Source organism: Aotus nancymaae, unplaced genomic scaffold (assembly GCF_030222135.1).
Source record: "Aotus nancymaae isolate 86718 unplaced genomic scaffold, 86718_ANA_hifiasm-v0.15.2.pri h1tg000040l, whole genome shotgun sequence".
Classification (NCBI taxonomy): Eukaryota; Metazoa; Chordata; class Mammalia; order Primates; family Aotidae; genus Aotus; species Aotus nancymaae.
In genome coordinates, this window is record NW_026988454.1 from 127,045,610 (window position 1) to 127,071,498 (window position 25,889).

The following is a 25,889-nucleotide window of genomic DNA, read 5'->3' on the forward strand; positions in this document are numbered from 1 at the left end:
AGCCATGAAAGGCTGCCTGTCTGTCTCCCTCATCTTTGTGTCCCCTGGCACTTTCTAGCTGCTCACCCGCCCTTCATCTCCCCCACGACTTCCTACTTTCTGACTCTTGGACAAGGCCTGGCCCTCGCCTCACTGGATCCACCCTTTCCTGGTGGGTCCACACCACCTACTCAGACCTACTGGAGAGCGTCTGGAGGCCCCGGCACCAGCCCCATCAGTCACCCCAGATGAGCCGTCCAATGGCCAGGGCTGTGGTTACAAGCATGTGTCAGCTGAGGGATACGGTTTCACATGGGAACTTAATTACAGCTCTGGGAAGGGAGAGGGGGTGGTGCAGGCTTTGAGGGGACGTACAGGAAGCTATCCTGCCCTGCTAGCGGGTCTCACCAGGACTGGGATCACAGGAGAACAGGCATGATCCAGGCAAGCCCACAGGAACACAAAGCTTATGGAAATCAGCCTGCTCTTAAGCATAAATTCCTGGTCCAACCTGTGTGCAGGCCAAAGTAGCTCGCCTGAAAAGACCTAAGAAGCCAACTCCCACTCACCCTCAGAGCTCAGAGAGGTCTTCTCCTTGTCTACTGCCGAGACCCCATTTTATTCTGTAAGAAGTGACAGGGTGGCATAGCTTGTTCTCCACAAAATACCTCTTCTTCAGTTTTCTCCCTGGTTTTGAGACGTTTTTCTGGAACGGAATCTGAGCTCCTGATGCATGGAACATCTTTCTCTATGCTGTATCCCTGTCTACTGCCCAGAGAGGTGCCAAGAAGCTGTGCCGCTGCTGCCACACAGTTGTCAGTAGAGCACAGTAGCCAGATAAACCAGATGTGTCAAACTACTGTACCTGGACACTGTCAGGTGAGGGAAGCAGATTAGGCAGAAAGAGAGAGAATCTCTGAAAAGATCATAGAAAGAGTGGGGACAGGGTAGAAGAGCAGGTGCTATCGAGACACATTTTCTTCTCCCCTACGTCTGGCCCCTATCTGGGACCATTATTCTCTAGGCCTCTTCCTGGCCAGCTTGGTTGCTGTTTCAGAGAGAAGCCCTTGCAGCCATTTGCTGCCTGCCCTGCCCCAACCCATCACCCACGAAGCTTCTTTGCACTGACTCAAGACAGAGCCAGGGACCCAGGCCCTCCTCTGAGTTGCTCTTCCCAAGACCCCCACCCCCAGTCCTGGCATTATCCTTCCCATCTACTCTCTGTGCATCTTTTTTTCTGAGCTCCTCAGTCATCCCTAAAAGCCATAGAAGGAAACCTTCAGACTGGAGGTGGTATCCATTTCTGGATTTGTACGGAAGGAAAAAAAAGGCAGGAGTGGTGACTAGGCAGAGCAGATGGGGCGCTGGACAGAGACAGGGAGAGACACAGATGGGGAGAGGCAGAGTAAGACTTTGTGCACCTCTCTACCCTCTGCCCATTTGGCAATAACATCAAGGAACAACCAGACAGCTCTTTCCAAGTGCCTCCCTCTAGGCCAAATGCCTTTCCCACAAGCGCGAGGGGAGGCTGGAAGACAAGCAGACACCAGGAATCCACCTGAAAAATGGGAAAGGCAAGTCACAAAACTAAATGTTAAAGTAACTAGGTATACACAATTTGAAAATAACATAGGTCCAAAAAAAAAAAAAAAACCCCATAGATCAAAGCAGCCACTTACGTGTGGTTATATATTTTTTCTTCTCAGTGCTAACCTGTATTTTCTAATAATCCATAACAAATGAGCATTATTTATATAACTAAAATATTTTTAACTAAATTATAAAACACATGCATAAAAACTTATGCTCAAGTGCCAGTCCCAAATCCCAAAAAAAGACAGTTCCCCAATTCCTACGATCCTAGCCATTGGTGGCATCTGATTAATTTCAAAGCTCCCACACAGTTTTCTCAAGGTGTCATCTACTGTTTGTCACTAATTAGATAAACAGCTTGCAAGCAGCAAGCCCTTCCTCCATCATCTCATGCCCAACACCCAGAACCACCTGCCCCCATGGGACACAGACCCCTACCACTCCAGAGTTCATATTCAAAAGCCAGAACCTCAGCAAGGTGTAAAACTAAACATAAGGTCTGGGGGTTACAGACATCCTCAGGCCAGAAGAGTCCTCGCTGCACCTCCCTGCCTTTTCCAGGGCCCAGGCAGGGGTTGGCAGGAGTTGGCAGAAGCACACTCTAGGCTACTGCCACTCAGAAGTACCCTGTGGGGCTCCACAGATAATCACTGGACTTGGGTTAATACCTACTCAAGCCAATGTTCAGATGCAAAGAGAAAGACAAATAACACTGAAGTTCTTTTTCTTTTTTTAATATTATTTTGATTTTTTAAATAAATAGACATAGGGTCTCACTATGTTGCCCAGGCTGATCTCAAATGCCTGGCCTCAAATGACCCTCCCAACTTGGCCTCCCAAAGTGCTGGTATTACAGGTATGAGGCACCATCCTCAGCTGCCTTGAAGTTCTGTTTGGTCCAACCAATAATGACTAGCATCCACCTATGGTACTGGGTGCCGAGAGTCTAATGACACTAATAAAACAATCAACATTCAGTGAGTGCCTCCTCTGTGCCGTTACATGTATGAGCTCATTTAATCCCCAGGGGTAGAGGGTCTACAGTTATCACCCCCATGCCCCACAGAGTCTGGCTCTTAAGCACTACCCTATATTCCCTAGAAGTTTGTAAGCCTGAGAAAACAGGCAGTGAGCTAGAGTTATAAAGAGTGCCACATGCTACTCCCTGCTCTGTCCCAGGAGGAAGCTCATTCCCCTCTGAGAAGCCAAAGAAATGAGAAGTGCGGCTGTTTCTGTCTCGACTGCCCTCATAGCCTCTAGCTACCCGAGCTCTAAGATCCCTGGGGCCTACAGCGGCCTGAAGAGGAGCCAGCAGGGCAGGCAGATGGGCACAGTTCCCAGAGACCAGCCAAGGCCACCAGTGAGATGCCTTCTATGCCTGACTCTTCTGATTTCCAATGCCATCTCTGCACCCCAGTCCCTGCATCCAAGCCAAGAAATGGGAACAGAAATAGAAAAGGCTCTCTAAAAATAAATCAGGGATGGCAAGGTGCAAGAAAGGAGAAAAAGATGATGCCACTGCTGGTTTGGGCATAGTGAGTCCTGCTAGCTTGGGCAGCACCCATGTTGAGAAGGCAAGTACCAAGAGCCTTGATTTTTTTTTCAGCCTCTGCTCACAAGCCTGTGGATGCACACTTGCATAACTACTTGCACATACCTGGAGAGCCCTGGCTGAGGTGACATCAGCAAGAACAGCAGAGCTAGTGAGCTGAGAAGAACAGGGCTCAAATTCCAATTCCACCACTTGTTGGCTGTAAGACTTGGGCGAGTTGTTTAACCTCTCTGATCCTACACTGTGTCTGTAAAATGGGAATATCAATACCCACCTCTTGCAGGCTGGTGTGGAAGAAGGGGAGTTTATTTGTGGGGTAACGACCGGCCTAAGGGAGAACCTGAATAAAGGCAATTTCCCTCCCTTATTTCTCTCCCTATGTGCACATCTGGGCCAAATTCTCTTTCCTTTTTCACTTCACCAGACTGAAGCCACTGATTAATCACTTACAGCAGAGATTGTTTTTTTCTCCTAGGAGTTCCTCCCACCTTACATGCCGGGCCCACAGCTTGGCCGGTCAGTGTGTTGTGGTTCTAGGGGCTGCTCACTATCTTGGAGCAGATCCAGGGAGCCAGTATGCATGACCATTCTCAGGGCCTGCTCTGTCCACTGACCTGGAATGAGACTCTGCAGGAGGCCCCAAGGCCTGCTAAAATTTTGTTTCTGCTCAGTAACCAACAAGAGACTGCTATTCTCTGAAGCCAACACCAGTCTGGCCAGTCAAGCAGGTACTTTCCAAACTGGAACAATTAGATCCAGCCAGCCATCCTTCCTAGAAAGCCCTGCTATGTAGCAATCAAAGACATGGGCTTTAATCACTTGGGTTCAAATCCCAGCTCTCCCATTCATTAGCTGTGCAACTTTAGGCAATTTTCCTAACCAGTCTGAGCCTCAGTATCCTCATCTCTAAAAGGGGTACAATGATTCCTACCTCTTAGGGTTGCTGTGTGCATAAAACAAAGTGATATACGTAGTGACTGGCACATTCAATGTGTGAGAGCCATAGTCTACTCAGAGTGTTACTGGGTTATCTACCATCTCTGCCATGGAAAGGGGATTAGACACTGATGGGGACAGAAGTCAGCTGTGGGAGCCGCACTGGGGAGATCAAGAGGGGTGGAATGGAAAGAAACAGGGGGCCCAGAAGCCTGGACTTCCTTGTGGGCTGAGGAAGGTCATGGAGGGGAGCGTCCCAGAAACCACCAAGAACTGTGTGGTGAGTGCCAGCCTGCACTGCCAGGTACACAGTGCCATGCCAACACTGACGTGGAACTGCTTCCATCATTCAGAAAGAGGAGACTGCTTTTCCCCTCTTCTAACACTTTTAAATGACTGTGTTTGCCTGCTGATAGTCCCTAAGTATGACGTGATAAATGTCCCATGGAAAGGAACCAAGGAACATGGGCCTAAAACTCGTGAGGTGGTGTGAGGGGGAGGAGAGGAGAAGGAAGGGGCAAAGGGCCAAGCACAGTAAAAGATGTGATGGTGCTTCGGGGCCACCAATCGCGTCTCTGACTTCATCTCGTAGTCTCCTCTCTCCCTCTGTCCAGCCATGCTGGCCCCTCTCTATGCCTCGAACACCTCAGCTGTATTCTACCGCAGGGCCTTGGAACTTGCTTTCCCTCTGCCTGCGGGATTCTTCCCACAATGGCTCACCCTCCTCCTTCCGCTAAAATGTCACCTTGGTGGTGAGGCCTTCCCTGGCTGTCTACGTGAAACTGCCACTACCCGCTTCCTGCTTAGTTTTCTATAGTGCATCTGAAGCCATCTCACATGCTGTTGAGTCAACTCTGGCTCCCTCCCTTTCCCCCACCTCAGTTACCATAAGAGCAGGAGATTTTTTATCTGCTTTATTTATCCCTTCATCCCCAGTGCCTAGCACATAAGAGGTACCCAATAAACATCTGTTGAATAAATGGAGTAGGAGAGGGGAAGATGGAATTAGAATCACATTTAATAATCCTAGATCCTCACTGGTCTGAAAGAACTCTTTGTTACTGATATCATTGAAGGTGCTGGGAGAGTTCCAAAGCAAGGATCAGATACCATCTGAGGCTTTCTCTCTTGTGCCCAAGAACTCCTCAACAGTTTCCCTCAAAGTACAGATTGTTTCAAATATTTGGTTCAGAAAAAGGCTGGGCCTATGCTCTCCTTGTGCCATGAGAGGGATGCCTTAAAATAAGAACAGGGATCAGCCAAGCCACCACCTGTACCTGGAGGCAGATGAGCACTGTATTAGTTTCCTATTACACTGTAACAAATTACCACAAACTTAGTGACTTAGAACAAAACACATTTATTCTCTTACAGTTCTGGAGGTCAGAAATCCAAAATTAGTTTCACTGGGCTAAAATGAATGTGTTGGCAAGACCACATTTCCTCCAGAGGTTCTAGGGGAAAACAGTTTCCTTGCCTTTTCCAGCTTCCAAAGCTATATTCGTTGCATTTTTGGCCTTCTCTTCCACCTCCAAAGCCAGCAGTGTAGCATCTTGCTGAAGTAGTCACATTGCCTCCTTTTCCTGTATCCAATCTCTCTCTCTGGCTCCCCCTTATAAAGACATTTGGGATTGCATTTAGGGGTCCACACAGATAATTCAGGATAATCCCCTCATCTCAAGATCCTTAACTTAATCACATGTGCAAAGTCCATTTTGTCACCTAATATTCATATGTTGCAGGAGTTATAAAGGGGTATATTTTGGAGGCCACTATTTACCTTACCACCAAGGAAGCAAGCTCCAAAAGTTTGGAAGAAACACAGTTCAGATCCCTGGTCCACATAAAAGAAGTGTTAGATTGGGAGCCCTGGCAGCCTCCCCAGGCCAGGGTCTTTCTTTCACTGTAACTATTTGGTATTTAAGTAGGCAGCAGGCCGGGTGCAGTGGCTCACACCTGTAATCCTAGCACTGTGGGAGGCCAAGGCAAGTGGATCACTGGAGGTCAGGAGTTAGAGACCAGCCTGGCCAACATAGTGAAACCCCATCTCTATTAAAAATACAAAAATCAGCCAGGTGAAGTGGCACGCACCTGTAATCCCAGCTACTCAGAAGGCTGAGGCAGGAGAATTGCTTGAACCTGGGAGGCGGAGGTTGCAGTGAGCCAAGATTGCGCCACTACACTCCAGCCTGGGGGACAGAACGAGACTATGTCTCAAAATAAAAAAAGAGCAGGCAATGGAGAGTTCATTTTATGGAACTGAGCATTCTGGCCCTTGGAGGACCACCTTGAAAGGGAAAAGCAGTTTTCTCTTCTCCAGCCTGAAGCCCCCAACGGACTGCTGAGGAGTACATTTCAGGATGTGCTTGCTGAGGGTCGAGGGGAATCCATCAGGATCTCCGAACTTTCCTAAAGGCTTTCACACAGGAGAGGGGGCTGCAAAGAAATGGTCTGGACCACATGAACAAGCCCTAGATCAGGATGGCAGATAAGTTCTGCCTCTCATGAGTGCTGCTTGGGGTGGAGGATTCTGAATCCATCTGGGCTTGGAGAGGAAAGCTGATGTGGTCAGAGTGCCATGAGCACCAGGTCAAACACTAGGAATGGGCAGGTCAATGGCAATCTGCATGCTGTGACCTGGTCTATACGGCATCTCCGGATGCTACGGGAAGGTGGCTTCTATCCAGACCAAAAATGACTTGGAGAAGCACACCCTAAGAAACATGAAGAGAAACAGTTCCAGAAGATAACTGTACACCGTGGACATTCTCCTCTGTTGTGTGGACATCAGATGCTTTCTTACTTAGTTGGAATATGCTGCTAATTGTGAACCATTTCCCATCACTTCTCCCCAAAGCCCTCAAGGGCCAGTGATGTAACTGAGGAGGGTAAACTTCTAATGTAAGAACAATATACTCCTCTTAGCAGGTTTATTGATGTGAGGTTCACCAGTGGACCCAGCTGAATAGCAAGATTTAGTGAAGAAATGATAGAGCAGTGACTCAGTCAGGGGTGATTTTGCCCCCTAGAGGACATTTGGCAATGTTTGCAGACATTCTTGGGTTTTACAGTAGGGGAGGGGAGAGTATCACTGGCACTTGATGTGTAGAAGCCAGGGATGCTGCTCAACATCCTACAATGCACAAACAGCTCACACAAGAGATGATTATCCAGCCCAGTATGTTTACAGTGCTAGGCCTGAGAAATCCTATACTAGAGAAACAGGAACTAGGAGGCAAAGAAAGTCAGCCTCTACAAACATGGAGATGTTTTAGGCAATTAAGGGAAACGAAGAGCATGCCTTCCTTGTTTTGAAAAGGAGGTAATGAGTAGAGCTCTGGATTCTGACAAACTCTAGAACAATGTGTTTGTGAGGAGAGAGTGCAGGGCGGCCTGCTTGGCTAGTGCTGCCGGTTGGACAGCAAAGTTGGCTTGTACTTCCACTGGAGTCGTGGCAAGGAACTCTGCGAGGTGGCTCACGCCTATAATCCCAGCACTTTGGGAGGCCAAGGCGGGTGGATCACGAGGTCAGGAGTTCGAGACTAAAAATACAAGAACTAGCTGGGCATGGTGGTACATGCCTATTAACCCAGCCATTCAGGAGGCTGAAGCAGGAGAATCGCTTGAACCCGGGAGGCAGAAGCTGCAGTGAGCCGAGATCGCGCCACTGCACTCCAGCCTGGGAGGCAGAGTAAGACTCCATCTCAAAAAAAAAAAAATCAGCTGTTAGGTATCTTTTAGTATCATGATATGGAAGTGAACTTAAGCATGAAGCGGTTTTCCCACACTACTTGGAGCGCCTCCCTTCAGCATCCTCCTAGAAGAGAACTCTTTCCAAGCTGAGTTGCCATTAGCTGTGGAGAACTTAGTAATGTTCTTAGGGGAGTAGCTGAGGTGACGATGAGGCTGAGTAGAAGTTAGGCGTGAAAGACAGAACTTTTTTGGGGAGTCTCTCTGAATCTGCTATGATTCTGAGGGCTGCCCGATTAAAATAAAATTATATAAGAAAAAAAAGAAAGACAGGACTTTTTTTTCTCTTTTTCTTTTTCTTTTAGAGACAGGGTCTTACTCTGTCACCCAGGCTGGAGTACAGTGGTGCAAACATGGTTCACTGCAGCCTCAACCTCCTGGGCTTGAGTGATTCTCCTCAAGATCACTTGAGGTCAGGAATTTGAGATCAGCCTCAACATAGTAAGGCCCATCTCTACAAAAATATTAAAAATTAGCCAGCCTGGTGGTGTGCATCTGTAGTCCCTGCTACTTGGGAGGCTGAAGTAGGAGGATCCCTTGAACCCAGGAGTTTGAGCCTGCAGTACACCGAGATCGCCCCACTCCACTCCAGCCTGGGTGACAGAATGAGACCCTGTCTCTTAAAAAAAAAAAGTAAATAGCTGGGCGCGGTGGCTCACACCTATAATCCCAGTTTTGGGAGGCCAAGGCAGGTGGATCATGAGGTCAGGTGTTCGAGACCAGCCTGGCCAACATAGTGAAACCCTGTCTCTACTAAAAATATAAAAAATGTCAGGAGTGGTGGTAGGCACCTGTAATCTCAGCTACTTGGGAGGCTGAGGCAGGAGAATCACTTGAACCTGGGAGGTGGAGGTTGCAGTGAGCCAAGACTGCACCACTGCACTCTAGCCCAGGTGACAGTGAGAGACACTGTCTAAAAAAAATAAAAATTTTTAAAAATAAAATAAATAAATAGGAAAAGCACTGTGTGAATGAGTTGCAAGCTAAACTAGACACTTATTTCATGAAACACCATTTTTACTAGAAAGATTAACAGGCAAATGATAATTATTTAGACTTTGCTATTTGACAGACATTTTCTTGAAAATGGATGAAGTGAGATTGTTACTTCAAAAAAAACTAGTTGGCAGGCGCAGTGGCTCACATCTGTAATCCCAGGACTTTAGGAGGCCAAAGTGAGCAGATCACTTGAGGTCAAGAGTTCAAGATCAGCCTAGCCAACGTGATGAAACCTCATCTCTAATTTTAAAAATACAAAAATTATCTGGGCATGGTGGTACACACCTATAGTTCTAGCTACTCAGGAGGCTGAGGCAGGAGACTTGCTTGAACCTGGGAGGCGGAGGTTACAGTTAGCTGAGATCACACCACTGCACTCCAGCCTGGGCGACAGAGCGAGACTCTGTCTCAAAAAAAAAAAAAAAGAACTGGCCAGGCACAGTGGCTCATGCCTTTAATCCCAGCACCTTGGGAGGACAAGGCAGGAGAATGGCTCAAGCTCAGGAGTTTGAGACCAGCCTGGGCAACACAGGGAGATCTGATCTCCACAAAAAGTTAAAAAATGAGGTGGGCATGATGGTGCATGCATGTAGTCCTAGCTACTTGGAAGGCTGAGGTGGGAGGATCACTTGAGGCCAGAAGTCAAGGCTACAGTGAGCCAAGAATTTGCCACTGCACTCTAGCCTGGGCAGCAGAGTGAGACCCAGTCTCAGGGGGGAAAAAAAAAGGCTGAATGTGGCAGCTCATGCCTGTAATTCCAGCCTTTGGGAGGCTGAGGCAGATAGATCATTTGAGGCCAGGTATTCAAGATCAGCCTGGTCAATGTAGCAAGATTGCAAGACCCCATCTTTACAAACAATTTTAAAAAGATGGGCAGCAGAGTGAGACCCAGTCTCAGGGGGGAAAAAAAAGGCTGAGTGTGGCAGCTCATGCCTGTAATTCCAGCCTTTGGGAGGCTGAGGCAGATAGATCATTTGAGGCCAGGTATTCAAGATCAGCCTGGTCAATGTAGCAAGATTGCAAGACCCCATCTTTACAAACAATTTTAAAAAGAGTTGGGCGTGCTGGCACATACCTGTAGTCCCAGCTACTCTGGAGGCTGAGGAAGGAGGACTGCTTGAGCCCAGAAATTGAAGGATGCAAGTGAGCTATGATTGCACCACTGTACTCCAGCCTGGGTGACTGAGGGAGACCCTATCTCAAATAAAATCGAACAAAAGAACCAACAGTATGTTACCAATGGTAAAAATCAAGCTTTCAAGAGAAAACTCAAATTTAGAAAACATGTATTGGCCACTGTGAGCCTGACAGCTTCCCAACACTTAAAGACTTTTTAAAATGAGATCAGTGGTGCTACTAATGAATATGGTTTTTTGACAATGTAAAATAAAATGTGTCAACATTTGGAAGATCTACATAACTCAGTGAAATAATATTTCCCAATAACCAATTCAAAGTAAAAGATCCATTCAAAGTGCAAGACAGACAAATTGATTTTAATGGCAGAAAGTATGAAAAGTCTACTGGTAAGGTTTCAAACTCCATATTGCAATTAACCTTTGATTACTACACTATACTATGCTATACTCAACAAAGAAGAAAAGAAGAATACCCACATGATCTGCAAAGGCTATTAAAATACTCCTCCCTTCCTCAACCACATATCTATGTGAGGCCAGATTTTCTGTCATATCTTTCAAACAAAACAACATACCACAAGAGATTGAATCTAGAAGCAGATGTAAGAATTCAGCTGTCTTTTATTAAACCAGGCACAAAAAAAAAAAAAAAAGACTGGCAAAAATGTAAAACATCATCACTCCCCTCAATCATTCTTTTGTTTTGAAAAACAGTTATTTTTCATTAAAAAGTCATTTATGATGGCATGTAGTGCATTTATTATATTAAATGATTCTTAAAAATCAGTAATCTTTTTACTTATGACACTGATTTCAATAGAAAAGAAAAAATTAGTAACTTTAAAAAATTCCTCTGTTTTAATTTCTTCCTTTTTTTTTTCTTTTTGAGACAGGGTCTCACTCTGTTGCCCAGGCTAAGTGCAGTGGTGCGATCTTGGCTCACTGCAGCCTCCGCCTCCCAGGTTCCAGCAATCCTCCCACTTCAGTTTCCTGAGTAGCTGGGATTACAGGTGCGTGCCACCACATCCAGCAAATTTGTATATTTTTTGTACAGGCAGATCTCACCATGTTGCTCAGGCTGATCTCGAACTCCTAAACTCAAGTGATCCACCAGGCTCGGCCTCCCAAAGTGCTAGGATTACAGGTGTGAGCCACCACGCCCTGCCTGTTTTAATTTCTAACATGGTAAACATAAGCCCTTGGGGTTTCCAATAATTTTTAAGAATCTAAAGGGATCTTGAGGCCAAAAAGTTTGAGAATGCTGTTTTACAATATTCTAAAGTTGACTTCAAATTAAGCCACCTTTCTTTCCAAGCCCAATCTCAGACTCAGTTTTTTCAGGGACAAAGCCAGCCTTCAGTGATGACTTGCTCCTCTAAATGTGTGTCCTTGTACAGCACCATGTGCTTAGTATTCACCAGTTCTCTAACATTTAAAAAATATTTTTTATGCATATTCTTCTTATTCCAGTTAAGTTCCCCACCCCTGGGGGTGGGGGCAGCCAAGGATCACGCCTGAATGTGTGAAACACCTGTCACAAGATGTGGTCCATAAAAGTGCCTCAGGAGGGCTGGGCTCAGTGGCTCACGCCTGTAATCCCAGCACTTTGGGAGGCTGAGGCAGGCAGATCACAAGGTCAGGAGATCGAAACCATCCTAGCTAACATGGTGAAACCCTGTCTCTACTAAAAATACAAAAAATTAGCCAAGGCAGATGCTTATAATCCCAGCTACACACGAGGCTGAGGCAGGAGAATCGCTTGAACCTGGGAGGTGGAGGTTGCAGTGAGCTGAGATCATGCCACTGCACTCCAGCCTGGGCAACAGAGTGAGACTCTGTCTCAAAAAAAATAAAATAAGGCCGGGTGCGGTGGTTCACGCCTGTAATCCCAGCACTTTGGGAGGCCAAGGCGGGTGGATCACGAGGTCAAGAGATCGAGACCATCCTGGTCAACATGGTGAAACCCCGTCTCTACTAAAAATACAAAAAATTAGCTGGGCATGGTGGCGTGTGCCTGTAATCCCGGCTACTCAGGAGGCTGAGGCAGGAGAATTGCCTGAACCCAGGAGGCGGAGGTTGCGGTGAGCCGAGATTGCGCCATTGCACTCCAGCCTGGGTAATGAGCGAAACTCCGTCTCAAAAAAAATAAATAAATAAATAATTAAAATAAAATAAAGTTAAGTACCTCAGGTGAGAAAGACTAAAATGTTAACAACGATAGCTTTTTGAGATTAACACTAAAAAATATGATAAAGTTACAAGCTCACCTTTGCCAGAAACTAAGAAAGAAAACTTCTCCAGCTACTCAGGAGGCTGAGGCAGGAAGATGGCTTGAGGCAGGAGTTTGAGACCAGCCTGGGCAACAGAGCAAGGTCTTAGCTCTAAAAAAGAAAAAAAAATTTTTTAATGAGCCAGGCAGGAAGTCCTAGCTAGAGGAATCAGATAAGAGAAAGATATTAAGGGCACCCAAACTGGAAAGGAAGAAGTCAAATTATCCTTGTTTGCAGATAATATATTATATTTGGAAAAAACTGGCTGGGTGTGGTGGCTCACACCTGTAATCCCAGCACTTTGGGAAGCTGAGGCGGGTGGATCAGGAGGTCAGGAGTTCAAGACCAGCCTGGTCAATATAGTGAAACCCTGTCTCTACTAAAAATACAAAAAATTAGCCAGGCATGGTGGCAGGCGCCTGTAATCCCAGCTACTCAGGAGGCTGAGGCAGGACAAACGCTTGAACCTGAGAGGCGGAGGCTGCAGTGAGTGGAGATCACGCCACTGCACTCCAGCCTGGGTGACATTGCAATACTCCGTCTTAAAAAAAGAATAAACTAAAGACTCCACAAGAAAACTATTAGAACTGATAAACAGAATCAGTAAAGTTGCAGGATACAAAATCAACATACAAACATTAGTAGCAAGGCTGGGCGTAGTGCCTCATGCCTGTAACCCCAGCAATTTGGGAGGCCGAAGCAGGCAGATTGCTTGAGGCCAGGAGTTAGAGACCAGCCTGGCCAACATGGCAAAACTCCTCTACTAAAAACTAAAAAAAAATTAGCCAGGCATGGTGGTGCACACCTGCAGTGCCAGCTCCCGGGGAGGCAGAGGTTGCCAAGCTATAATTGCGCCACTGTACTCCAGACTGGGAGACAGAAACAGACACCATCTAACATCTCTGTACCAGACACCATCTAACATCTCTGTCTCAACAACAATAATAAAATCAGTAGCATTTTTACATGCCAACAGTGAACAATGTGAAAGAGAAATTTTAAAATTAACCCCATTTACAATAGCCACACAAAATTGATTACCTGGAAATTAACTTAACCTGGTATAGATGCAGCAAAGAACAAAAAAAGAAAGAAAAAAGAAAGAAATTAACCACAGAAGTGAAAGATCTCTGTAATGAAAACTATAAAACATTGATGAAAAAAATTAAAGAGGACATCAAAAAATGGAAAGATATTCCATGTTCATGGACTGGAAGAATCAATATTGTTAAAATGTCCATACTACCCAAAGCAATCTATACATTCAATGCAGTCCAGAATCAAAATACCATGAAATTCTTCATAGAAACAGAAAAGACAATCCTAAAATTTATGTGGAACCACAAAAGACCAATAGCTAAAGCTATCCTAAGCAAAAAGAACGAAACTAGAGGAATCACATTACTTGACTTCAAATTATACTACAAAGCTACAGTAACCAAAAGAGAATCATACAGGCATGAAAACAAGACACATAGGCTGGGTGTGGTGGCTCATGCCTGTATTCCCAGCACTTTGGGAGGTTGAAGTGGGCAGATCACCTGAGGTCAGAAGTTTGAGACCAGCCTGACCAACATGGTGAAACCCTATCTCTACTAAAAATACAAAAAAATTAGCCGGGCGTGGTGGCACGTGCCTATAATCCCAGCTACTTGGGAGGCTGAGACAGAAGAACTGCTTGAACCCGGGAGGTGGAGGTTGCAGTGAGCCGAGATCGCGTCGTTGCACTTCAGCCTGGGCAACAAAAGTGAAACTCCATCTCAAAACAAAAAAACAAAAAACAGATGCATAGACCGATGGAACAGAGAACCCAGAAACAAATCCACACACCTACAGTGAACTCACTTTTGACAAAGGTGCCAAGAACATACACTGAGGAAAAGACAGTCTCTTCAATAAATGGTGCTCGGAAAACTGGATATTCATATGGAGAAGAATGAAACTAGACCCTTATCTCTTGCCATATACAAAAACCAAATCAAAATAAACTAAATACTTAAATCTAACACTTTAAACTGTGAAACTACTATAAGAAAACATAGGAGAAAATCTCCAGGACACTGGTCTGGGCAAAAGTTTCTTGAGCAATACCCCACAAGCACAGGCAACCAAAGCAAAAATGGCCAAATGCGATCACATCATGTTAAACAGCTTCTGCACAGCAAAGGAAACAATCAACGTATAGTGAAGAGACAACCCACAGGATGGGAGAAAATATTTGCAAACTACCCATCTGACAAGATATTAATAACAAGAATATATAAGGAGTTCAAACAACTCTATAGGAAAAAAATCTAATAATCTGATCAAAGGATGAGCAAAAGATTGTAATAGACATTTCTCAAAAGAAGACATACAGGGCCAGGCACTGCGGCTCATGCCTGTAATCTCAGCACTTTGGGAGGCCGAGGTGGGTGGATCACGAGGTCAGGAGTTTGAGACCACCCTGACCAACATGGTGAAACCCCGTCTCTACTAAAAATACAAAAATTGGATGACCTACCCATGAGAACATGCCTCTCGCAAAGGATGTCCTTCATCCCTCTCCAGAAGAGAAGAGGAAACACAAGAAGAAACGCCTGGTGCAGAGCCCCAATTCCTACTTCACGGATGTGAAATGCCCAGGATGCTATAAAATCACCACGGTCTTTAGCCATGCACAAACGGTAGTTTTGCGTGTTGGCTGCTCCACTGTCCTCTGGCAGCCTACAGAAGGAAAAGCAAGGCTTACAGAAGGATGTTCTTTCAGGAGGAAGCAGCACTAAAAGCACTCTGCATCAAGATGAGTGGGAAACCATCTCAATAAACACATTTTGGATTAAAAAATATATACAAAAATTAGCTGGGTGTGGTAGGGTACACTTATAATCCCAGCTACTCAGGAGGGCTGAGGCAGGAGAACTGCTTGAACCCGAGAGGTGGAGGTTGCAGTGAGCGGAAATCGAGCCACTGCACTCCAGCCTGGGTAACAGAGCAAGGCTCTGTCTCAAAAAAAAAGACATATAGGCCAGTTGCGGTGACTCATGCCTGTAATCCCAACACTTTGGGAGGCCGAGGTGGGTAGATCACAAGGTCAGGAGTTCAAGACCAGACTGGCCAACATGGCAAAACCTTGTCTCTACTAAAAATACAAAAATTAGCCAGGCGTGGTGGCAGGCACCTGTAATCCCAGCTGCTCAGGAGACTGAGGCAGAAGAATTGCTTGAATCCAGGAGGCAGAGGTTGCAGTGAGCCTAGACTGTGCCATTGCACTTCAGCCTAGGTGACAAGGGCAAGACTCTGTCTCAAAAAAAAAAAAAAACACACACATACAAATGGCAAGCAGGCATATGTAAAGGTGCTCAGTATCACTGATCATCAGAAAAATGGAAATCAAATCTACAATGAGGCTGGGTATGGTGGCTCACGCCTGTAATCCCAGCACTTTGGGAGGCTGAGGCAAGTGGATCACCTCAAGTCAGGAGTTCGAGACCAGCCTGGCCAACATGGGAAAACCCCATCTCTACTAAAAATGCAAAAATTAGCCAGGCATGGTGGCGGGCACCTGTAGTCCCAGCTACTTGGGAGGCTGAGGCAGGAGAATTGCTTGAATCTGGTAGGCAGAGGTTGCAGTGAGCCAAGATCGTGCCACTGCACTCCAGCCTGGGCAACAAAGCAAGACTCCACCTCAAAAAAACAAAAAAAACACTACAATGAGATATCATCTCACCCCAGTTAAAATAGCTTATATCAGTGGCACTTATTGAAGCTGCAGCAGCTTCCACATAGCTGCTATGGTGAAAAAGGAGCCGAGTGACAGTTTTCCTTGATGTTTGTCATTCTGTTTGTTGTAACTTATCTGCAACACTCAGGGAAAACAGAGTTCCATTATAAAATAAAAAATAAAATAAATAAGCCAGGCACGGTGCAATGGCTCATACCTGTAATCCCAGCACTTTGGAAGGCCAAAGCAGGCAGATCACAAGTTTGAGGCCAGCCTGGCTAACATGGTGAAACCCCGGCTCTACTAAAAATACAAAAATTAGCTGGGTGTGAGGGCATATGCCTATAATCCCAGCTACTCAGGAGACTGGGGCACAAGAATCACTTGAACCCAGGAGGCAGAGGTTGCAGTGAGCCAAGATCGTGCCACTGCACTCCAGCCTGGGTGACAGAGTAAGATGCTATCTCTAAATAAATAAATTTTAAATGGCTTATATGCAAAAGACAGGCAATAAATTCTAGTAACAATGTGGAGAAAAGGAAACCCTTTGCACACTGCTGATGGGAATATAAATTAGTACAACCACTATGGAGAACAGTTTGGAGGTTCCTCAAAATAACTAAAAATTGAGCTACCATATGATCCAGCAATCCCATTGCAGAGTATATACTCAAAAGAAAGGGAATCAGTATACTGCAGATATCTGCTCTCCTATGTTTGTTGCAGCACTGTTTACAATAGCTAAGATTTGGAAGTGACCTGAATGTCATCAACAGATGAATATGTAGTACATATACACAATGGAGTACTATTCAGCTATAAAAAAGGATGAGATCCAGTCATCTGCAACAACATGGATGAAACTGAAGGTCATTATGCTAAATGAAATAAGGCAGGAACAGAAAGACAAACATCGCATGTTCTCACTTATTTGTGGGATATGAAAATCAAAACAATAGAACTCATGGACATAGAGGGTAGAAGGATGGTTACCAAAGGCTGGGAAGGGTAGTGAGGAGCTGCAGGGTGAGGTGCAGATGGTTAATGGGTACAAAAAATATATAGAAATAAGACCTACTATTTGATAGCACAACAGGGTGACTACAGTCAATAATAACTCTATATTTTTAAATAACTTAAAGAGTGTAAGTGGATTGTTTGCAACTCAATGGATAAATGCTTGAGGGGATGGAAACACCATTCTTTAGAATGTGCTTATTTCACACTGCATGCCTATATCAAAACATCTCGACTGGGCACAGTGGCTCACGCCTGTAATCCCAACACTTTGGGAGGCCAAAGTGGATGGATCACCTAAAGTCAGGAGTTTGAGACCAGCCTGGGCAATGTGGTGAAACTCCATCTCTAAATAATACAAAAATTAGCCAGGCATAGTGGCACGCACCTGTAATCCCAGCTACTCAGGAGGCTAAGGCATGACAATGGCTTGAACCCAGGAGGCAGAAGTTGCAGTGAGCTGAGATCATGCCACTGCACTCCAGCCTGGGTGACAGAGTGAATCTGTGTCTCGAAAACAAACAAACAAAAAACAACAAAGAACAAAACCATCTCATGTACCTCATAAATATATAATGGGTATACTATATACCCATTAAATTAAAAAAAAAAAAATAGCCAGGCATGGTGGTGTTCACCTGTAGTCCCAGCTACCTAGGAGGCTGTGGTGAGAGGACTGCCTAGGCCAAGCTTATCTAACCCACAACCCATGGACCACATGCAGCCCAGGACAGCTTTGAATGCAGCCCAACACAAATATGTAAACTTTCTTAAAACATGAGATTATTTTGTGATTTTTATTTTTAGCTCATCAGCTATTGTTAGTGTATTTTATGTGTAGCCCAAGATAATAATAATTCTTCCGATGTGGCCCAGAAACGGCAAGAGTGGACACACCCCTGGCCCTAGGTAATATAGCAATACCCCATCAAGAAAGAAAGAAAGAAAATAAAGAGAAAAGAAAGAAGAGAACAGAAAAAAGAGAAAAGCGGAGGGGGGGAGGGGAGGGGAAGGAAGGGAAGGAGAGGAGAGACAAAATGCTCCTACCTGCACCTGGGAGCTCAAGGCTCAGGGATGAACTGGACAAACGACCCCCAGAAATGCATATACAATTGCTGCCACAGGGCCTAGCTACTGCTAAATCAAATGACAAAGCAAATCAATTCAACTCAGTAGCTCTCCCTGCTGAGGGGGTAATTCGACCTCTTCCCTTTTGGGGAACCTCAGAAGCCTCTGAAACTTCTCCCTTCTTCCTCCCTCACATTCCCTTCAGAGGAAAGCACTTGGTATGGGTTTGAGAGCAGGAGGGCCCCCCGCAACCCCAGGATCTTCCTGAAAGATCCACAAACAACCTGACCCACATGGACAGAGAGACACAGGGACTCACCACCCTGTTTGACAACAGGAAAACCTGCAGGGTGTTAAAGGCAGAAAAGGGGAAGTGAAGCCCACAGACAGCTACTGGAACCACTGAACTTCAGAGATTAAAACAAATCAGACAGGAGGCCCACATTTCCCCTGGCCCCCAGCAGGGACCCACAACAACCCCGCCTTCCAAATAGGACAATGAACATTGTATTCCCTGGAGCTCCACTTCTGAGAGTTTATAAAATCTGCCAGGCATCCTGAGAACATGGAAACAGCAATGGGAAACTCAGAGCATTGTTCAGACTCTTAGTGAGAACCTCCTACTCCTGCAGAGATGGAAGAAACAATTCTGTGTACTATGGCCAGCTCTCATATATACCAGCAAACCACAGACCCATAAGGCAGAGCAGAGACTGGATCTGTTTTTTACTATTATCATTTCCCAAAGTGCCTAGCACATAATTGGCACTCAAAAATATTTGTTCCCGCTGGGCACAGTGGCTCACAGTATAATCCCAGAACTCTGGGAGGCAGAGGCGGATGGATTATCTGATATCAGGAGTTTGAGACCAGTCTGGCTAACATGGTGAAATTCTGTCTCTACTAAAAATACAAAAATTAGCCGGGTGTAGTGGCGCATGCCTGCAATCCCAGCTACTCGGGAGGCTGAGGCAGGAGAAGCACTTGAACTGGAAGGCAGAGGTTGCAGTGAGCCAAGATTGTGCCACTGCACTCCAGCCTGGACAAGAGCAAAACTCCATCTCAAAAAAAAAAAAAAGACATCTAATTTAAATCATCCTTATACACACACACACACACACACACACGTATGTATGTATGTATGTATGTATATGTATTTGTTCCCTAAATAAGAGAGAATGATGGACACCATCTTAGCGGCCTGGCACCCTAGGTAGACATGTAGGCAAAGACAAAAGTCCGTTCATTTGTTCATCCAACAAATATTTATTCAGTATCTCCTCTGTGCCAGGCACTTTCCTAGACACAACAGGCAGCAGAATAAGTCCCTGCCCTGTGGAGTTTATCTTTTAATGGGCGCAAAGGTGGGAATCTCCATGCTCCTGAAAAAACTATGTAAGCCATAGACATTTGATAATTACTTAATAAATGCCTAGACTTTGCATAAGCAACTGGTACCAGATGCTGTGATAGGAACCTGCAATCTGTGACTTAGCTCTAGTGCAATTATTTCATCTACGAGGTCAGGATCTTAAATCTGGACCGCGTGTTAGCCGATGGTCAGAGACCCCTGAGTAAAGAAAATGGGATTACCTCATTGGTGCATCTGTCTTCATCTGTCGGTGAGCAGAAGCCACTGTGTGAGCATCATATGCATGCCCAAAACACTGTACAACACTGCAGGACCGAAAAAAAAAATCAGCTTTAGCTGAGAGGTGCCAGGGGCCCTAAAAGCAACTCTAATATAAACACTGTAACTCAAAGAGTGCTCCCAAGGTAATCTGGCTCCTTGTCTGTCCCTTACACACCACCCTGAGATGTGATTCTGAGCCTGAGTCAGCAAATATTTCCCCAGTCCTGGAAGGAGTCTGCTCACTCTCAAGTAAGCAGACACTGGCTTTGCTGATTTTGTCAGGTTGGGCAGAAGGAGCAGGCAAGGTAAGAAAGGAGCTGGTGCCCAATACCCGCTATGGGTAGCAGCTCATAAACGAAGATGTCCTGAGTCATGGTTGATTCCTTCACCAAAGCCCCTGGAGACTGAACTGGAGTCACATCCTAGTCACCAGCCTGCTGAGTTATGAAGGCTAGGAGCCATCTGCCAAGGAAGAAGACCCACATGTCTGAAACCTGATACAAGGGGCCATGTTCTCCCTGCCAGGCTCAAGGCAAGCTGAAGCTCTCCTCTGACACCCTGGAATTCAGCTGTTGCAAGCAGCTCCTCCTCCTGGCTCCAAAGGCAGAGAAAAATGCTCAGGGACGTCAAACTGTCTCCAAGAAGCAGCCATTAGGTAATCCAGGACCACATGGCATAGACAATGGCATCAGGCACAGGCTTCTGATATCATATAGGCAAGGGCCTGGCAGAACGGACAAAGCCCACAGATACCTGGGTAGGGAGGAACAAGAAGATGTTTCCAGCGAGGGCAATGCTGGACAGTGGAGCTGGGTCCTGCAATTTCCAGGCCCTCCAGAGGCACGGGAGGAAGGCACCACTGTTCAGCTTTCCAGCCTGCAGGGGGCACCCAGGGAGGTGGGCCCCAGGGACAGGATACAGCTGAAGCCCTTAGATGTGACAGGTCCAACTCCTGAGAGAGAGAAGCTGCACTATCCCAGGATGTGCCAGGATCTGCAGGCCCTGAAGACAGCTTGCACAACAGTCAGGACAGCTGTAGGCCCAAAGCAGAGGCCTAATGGCTTCCCAGGCCAGTGCCCTACACTGGCTATCCTCTTACCAGGCCCTAAGGGAAGGGGCTGAAAGGACCACAGATGGGGTTGAAAGACTGAGTAGGAGCAATTCTTCCTGAATGTGTTGAGGCATATGTTATACAAGAAGGCAGTGGCAAAGAGGCAAGGAGAAAGGCAGCCAAACTGGCAATCGGTGTCATCTCAGTGCTCTGGGACGCCAAGGTGGGGAGGACTGCTGGAGGCTAGGAGTTCCAGACATTGTGAGAGCCTGTCTTTACAAAAAAAAAAAAATTTTTTTAATTCAATGAGTGTGGTGGTATGCACCTGTAGTCCCAGCTACTCTGGAGGTTGAGGTAAGAAGATCCCTTGAGTCCAGGAGTTCGAGGTTACAGTGTACTATGATAGTGCCACTGCACTCCAGCCTGGGCAACAGAACAAAACGTTGTGTCAGAAAATAAAGAAAAACGATCTAGACCCAGGCTCTGCAAAAAATCACTGAATGGGAAGGAATTTGGTAATTGACAATCACAACTACCTTTTCAGAAAATGACAGAGTGAACAAACTGCAAGAAGCTTTCCAGCTAGGCTGCTGGTGCCCAAGCTGCTCCACAAGGACTGGACTTGACCTGTTCTCAAACCTCTACCTGCCACCACAGCAGAGAGCCCTACTAAGGGGTAAGTGCAGACAGGAGTAACAAACTGCTCAAGAGTAAGAAGGGGTCCTTCTTGGGAGCCAGAGACTAGACTAAAAATCTGCCCCCAACACTTTACCACAACCTCTTTAGAATGATCCACTAAAACCCCGGAGAGATGCTATTCATAGGAACAAGGAAACCCTCTGGTCCAGTCTGCCCAAATCCTTGCAAGTGCTGCAAAGGGGGTCTTGGGGTCAGTGGAGGGGGGACTGGCTCAACGAAAGGTCATCCACAATCCTATTGCTTTCACAGAAAACAGCGCACAAGAGGATTACAAAACGTTAAAGTCTGGTCAAGCTGGTTCCTTTGGCTCTCCATCACAGCTCCTGAAGGTTGCCAACTCCTGTGTCCAATCTGGGCTCAAAGACAGACAGCACAATCCTCAAAAGAGAAGTCCTAGAAACCTGGAGCCAGGTGAAACGATGAGCCTTCATTTCTAAACGTGAGAGTGGGTCACACTTTCAGAATGCTCCAAGATCAGATTGGGTATGTTACCCAGTGAAACAAAGGATATGTTATTTCTTGAAGACTTAACAAAGAATATATTATTTCTCCAAGATTTCTTTAGAGGACCAACGCCAAATAAAGGAGCTCAAACTGAAGGATATGAAGAGAATTTTCTGCTTGGTAAGTTTAAACATCCAGACACACCAGGAAGGTGGTGGGCTCTCGAGTCCCAGAGAAGATGATCTACGTGACTGGAAGCAGATGTGCCTGGTCAGGTTCCTGACAAGGTCTAACTACTGCAGTCCCACAACCTTCCCAGGTAGTTCTCAATTTGATACCTCATACTATGCCTGGGCAAAGAGAACAGAACTTTGGGGTTGCCCTTCCTCTTGGATACAGAGGAAATTAAGCTCCCAGGGAAAAAAAACAGGGAGAATTTGGATTCCCTAGATTCAGAAAAGAATAAAGAAAAAAGAGGGAGAAGAGACTCCAGGAGAACATGTTCAGTGACCAACATCAGAGGCACATTCAGTTGGTCAAAGATTGTCAGAGATATGAGAGAAAATCAGCAGCCGTTTCAAGCCACCAATAATAAAAGGGACAGATGCTCGCCAGCCCCAGGGCTATCAGGCCAGCAATCTATTTCAAAACTCAAACAGGGGAAAAAAAGTTCGGGAGCCAGTACAAAGGAAAAAGGTTGAGGACCACAAACATTTTCTGGAGCACAGCTTTGAAGAATTCTCTTAGCCTTTTGGGATGGAGCACAGGGTGGAGGGTGGGAGTGAGGGCAGAGAGAGGCTGGGGTATCATGGTATAAATGTATTCCATACATCCAGAGTGGAAAGACACAAAACCCTGATTCCTGGAAGGGGAGAAGAACTGGACAAAGCCTCCAGCTACCCGTGGCACACATCCAACTCAGCGCTGTCTCTTCCCAAGGGTTCCTGGAAGTCAACAGGCCCATAAAGGGGAAGTATTAAAGCTGAGATGAGAAGAATGGCCTACAAACTGGACATCACCTCTGACGCAACACCCAAGTAAATTCTCCCACACAGATATATCTGTTATTTCCTTTAGTCAATCAGCCTCTTAATTCGATCAAGATCTGAACACCTTCACCCCACCCCATGGGTATGTCAACTGCAGGTCAAGTGAAAGCAGAGTCAAGTGAAAGCTAACGCTTCTCCCAGAAGCTGAGGAAAGGAACAGGGAGGGAAAAGAAGGTGGACGACAGGAATGCAGGGGACAGAGCTAATATGAAGGAAATCGGAAAGAGGAGCAAAAACAGGCCCTCTCAGGGAGCCAAGGTAAGAGAGGCTTAGGGAGACAGGGACTGCAGGCACGGAGTTGGAAAAAGTCTAATAACACCCTGGGGAAGAGGATGGGGATCCATAATACTAGGAGGGATTAGGACACAGAATAAGAAGAGGACAGGGATGCGGAAGGAAAGCAAGGATGGGAGGATGAAGGCAGGAGACAAGGGGTACAGAGTAAAAGATCCCCAGGAAGACCCTAGATAGGGCAATAGATTAGGGGACACCAGAAAGGGGTGAAGTAAGTGGTCAGAGACAGGGGAGGAAAGTGGGAGAGGCCCCCCGGGCCTGACGGGGTTCTCATAAGTAGGAGGAGACGGGGCCACGAGGCCCAAGAGGGGGCACAGAGTCGAGTGGACGGAGGCCAGTGTTTCGTACTCACTCAAGCAGCTATGGGGGTCCAAGGGCGGGGGCGCAGGGGCGGCGGGGCGCCTGCACTGCAACGCACGACCGCTGACCGGACCGGGCCGGAGCACCTGGAAGCCGCCGCGACGCTGTTCGCGGACCCTGGCCGCTCCCCGCACCCCGCACCCCGCTCCCCGCCGCGGGGCCTTGCGCTCTAGACCTGGGGGCCGCCTCGGCCTGGGCCCGCCGCTTCCCTCCGCCGCTTGCCTGCCCGCTTCCCCCGACTCGGACTGACCTGTCCCGCTGCCTACGGCGCCACCGCTGCTGTCTCGCAAGCTCCGCAGAATCCTTCCGCTCCTGCCAAAACTTTTCCCATTAATCCCCAGCTCCGCGGCGGCCGCAGCGTCACACGCTCCGCGGCCCGGCCCCGGCCCCGCCCCCGCCAGAGCTACGTCACCGCGCAGCTCGGCCCTTCCCTCCCCACGCCCCCTTCCGCCCGGCGGCGACCAATCACCGCGCCTTCTGGAGGCTCCCCTGATTCTGCCTCTCCGCCCACCGCACGCTGTCCCGGGCCCGCCTGCGGCGCCCTCTGGTGCGGGATGCGGCACAGCAGGTAAGGGAGGAGTCTGGGAGCACCAGGGCCAGTAAAACAAGTCCAGCAAGTGTCACAAGAGGGAATTTAAAGCTGGAAGGGAATTTCGAGGTCATCCAGTGCAACCTCCTCATCTCCCATTGAAGAAACTTAGTCCTAGAAAAGGTACGTGACTTGCAGTGACAAGTCTGGAGGGACTCTTAACCCAGTGCTAGGTCCACTAGAAGAGATCATACCGCCTGTAATTTTCAAAAAAGGGCTTTCCGCTTTCAAGAAGCTTCTACAACTGGAAACTTACGGTCTTAGACTTCTTGACCTTTCTTCCCGTGTGCTTACGTAATATGCTTATTCACCTAAAATAGGTAACATCTTCCCTATTGTAGACAATTCTGTTCTCACTTCTTAACCCAGGTCTTTAAGACCTGGAAGGGACCTATTGTCCCAACCTGGCGCTTAAGATGTACCACAAAAAGCTACCTAGCAGCTGGGAGGCAATCTGGTGGAAGAAGTTGGCTTTCATCTGGCGATGAACAAAACTTGACTCAGGTATATGACCAATGCCTCCTCTCCATCATCATTAAAGCTTACCCCGACCCTCCCCGTTGGCCACACCTATAGGCCACAAGCTCCTCAGGCCACACCCCAGCTATCTGGATGAGTGATTTTTTTTCTTGAGACACAATTTCACTATGTCGCCCCTGCCTGACTGCAGTTGCGCAATCTCAGCTCACTGCAACCTCAGTCTCCGGGATTCAAGCGATTCTCCTGCCTCAGCTTTCCAAGTAGCTGGGATTACAGGCATCCGCCACCATATCCAGCTAATTTTTGTATTTTTAGTAGAGACGAGGTTTCGCCATGTCGGCCAGGCTGGTCTTGAACTCCTGACCTCACGTGAACCGCCGGCCTCGGCCTACCAAAGTGAGCCACCTCACCCAGTCTGGATGTGAATTGTTGTTGTTGTTGTTGTTGTTGTTGTTGTTGTTGTTGTTGTTGTTGAGACCGGGTCGCTCTCTGTTGCCCAGGCTGGAGTGCACTGGCACGATCACAGTTCACTGTAGCCTCTACCTCCCTCGAGTGGATCCTCCCACCTCAACCTCCTGAGTAGCTGGGACTACAGGGGTGCACCACCACAACCGGCTAATTTTTTGTGTTTTTAGTAGAGACTGGTTTTTGCCATGTTGCCCAGGCTGGTCTTAACTCCTGAACTCAAGTTATCCTCCCACCTTAGCCTCCCAAAGTGCTGGGATTACAGATGTGAGCCACCATGCCTCGGAGGGATGAATGATTTTTTTTTGCTTCTGTCTGCTTCTCTCTTTTTCTTTTTTTCCCCTACTTTTTGAAATGATTGTGCATTATATTTGTAACTTAGATGTCAACCTCTTTGCCTTCTGAGATTGAGGTCAAAATGGACTGTGGAAATCAAAGACCCTCTCTTAACATTTTTGCAACTATCTGGGGGTTTATATTCTCTTAAATATCTGTCTCTGTGTTTCTGCTTTTGCCAGGCTGTTGCTGTACCACAGTTCAGAAGTCTGGAGAGGAAACTCAGCTCTCCCTGAGGACTGCCTACACCTCTTCCCACACAAAATATTCATGAGTACAAAGACATTAGGGTACTCTGGGCCCTGGGGCAGGTCATATGATAGATAGCAAACAGTTTAAACTCACTCATCAGAAGTTCTTCTTTCCTTTTTTATTTTTTGAGACAGTTTTGCTCTTGTTGCCCAGGCTGGGGTGCAGTGGCGCAATCTCAGCTCACTGCAACCTCCGCCTCCCGGGTTGAAGTGATTCTCCTGCCTCAGCCTC

The 25,889-nt window shown here is 46.8% G+C and overlaps 2 protein-coding genes and 1 non-coding gene across 5 annotated transcripts in view; 2 read left to right on the forward strand and 1 right to left on the reverse strand.

The window, feature by feature from the left end:
• PPARD (peroxisome proliferator activated receptor delta) overlaps positions 1-23,909 on the reverse strand; it is an 84,984-nt gene extending 61,075 nt beyond the window's left edge. Inside the window, exons 1-3 of one of the 3 annotated variants that reach the window (XM_064361132.1) lie at positions 23,787-23,903; positions 19,600-19,683; positions 12,216-12,329 (exon numbers count right to left, since the gene is read on the reverse strand). The gene's annotated coding sequence lies outside the window, so the exon portion shown is untranslated. Of the gene's footprint in view, positions 1-12,215; positions 12,330-19,599; positions 19,684-23,786 lie in introns of all 3 variants that reach the window. The other 2 variants (XM_012461614.2, XM_064361133.1) reach the window with 2 other exon arrangements.
• On the forward strand, positions 14,732-15,037 carry LOC135268388 (small ribosomal subunit protein eS27-like). The gene has a single exon (XM_064361134.1). The coding sequence runs from the start codon at positions 14,732-14,734 to the stop codon at positions 14,981-14,983; it is 252 nt and encodes an 83-aa protein (XP_064217204.1). The 3' UTR covers positions 14,984-15,037.
• On the forward strand, positions 15,950-16,082 carry LOC135268566 (small nucleolar RNA SNORA16B/SNORA16A family). Its single transcript, XR_010336870.1, has one exon. It is a non-coding gene; the product is annotated as a small nucleolar RNA SNORA16B/SNORA16A family (small nucleolar RNA).
• Positions 23,910-25,889: the final 1,980 nt, after the last annotated feature.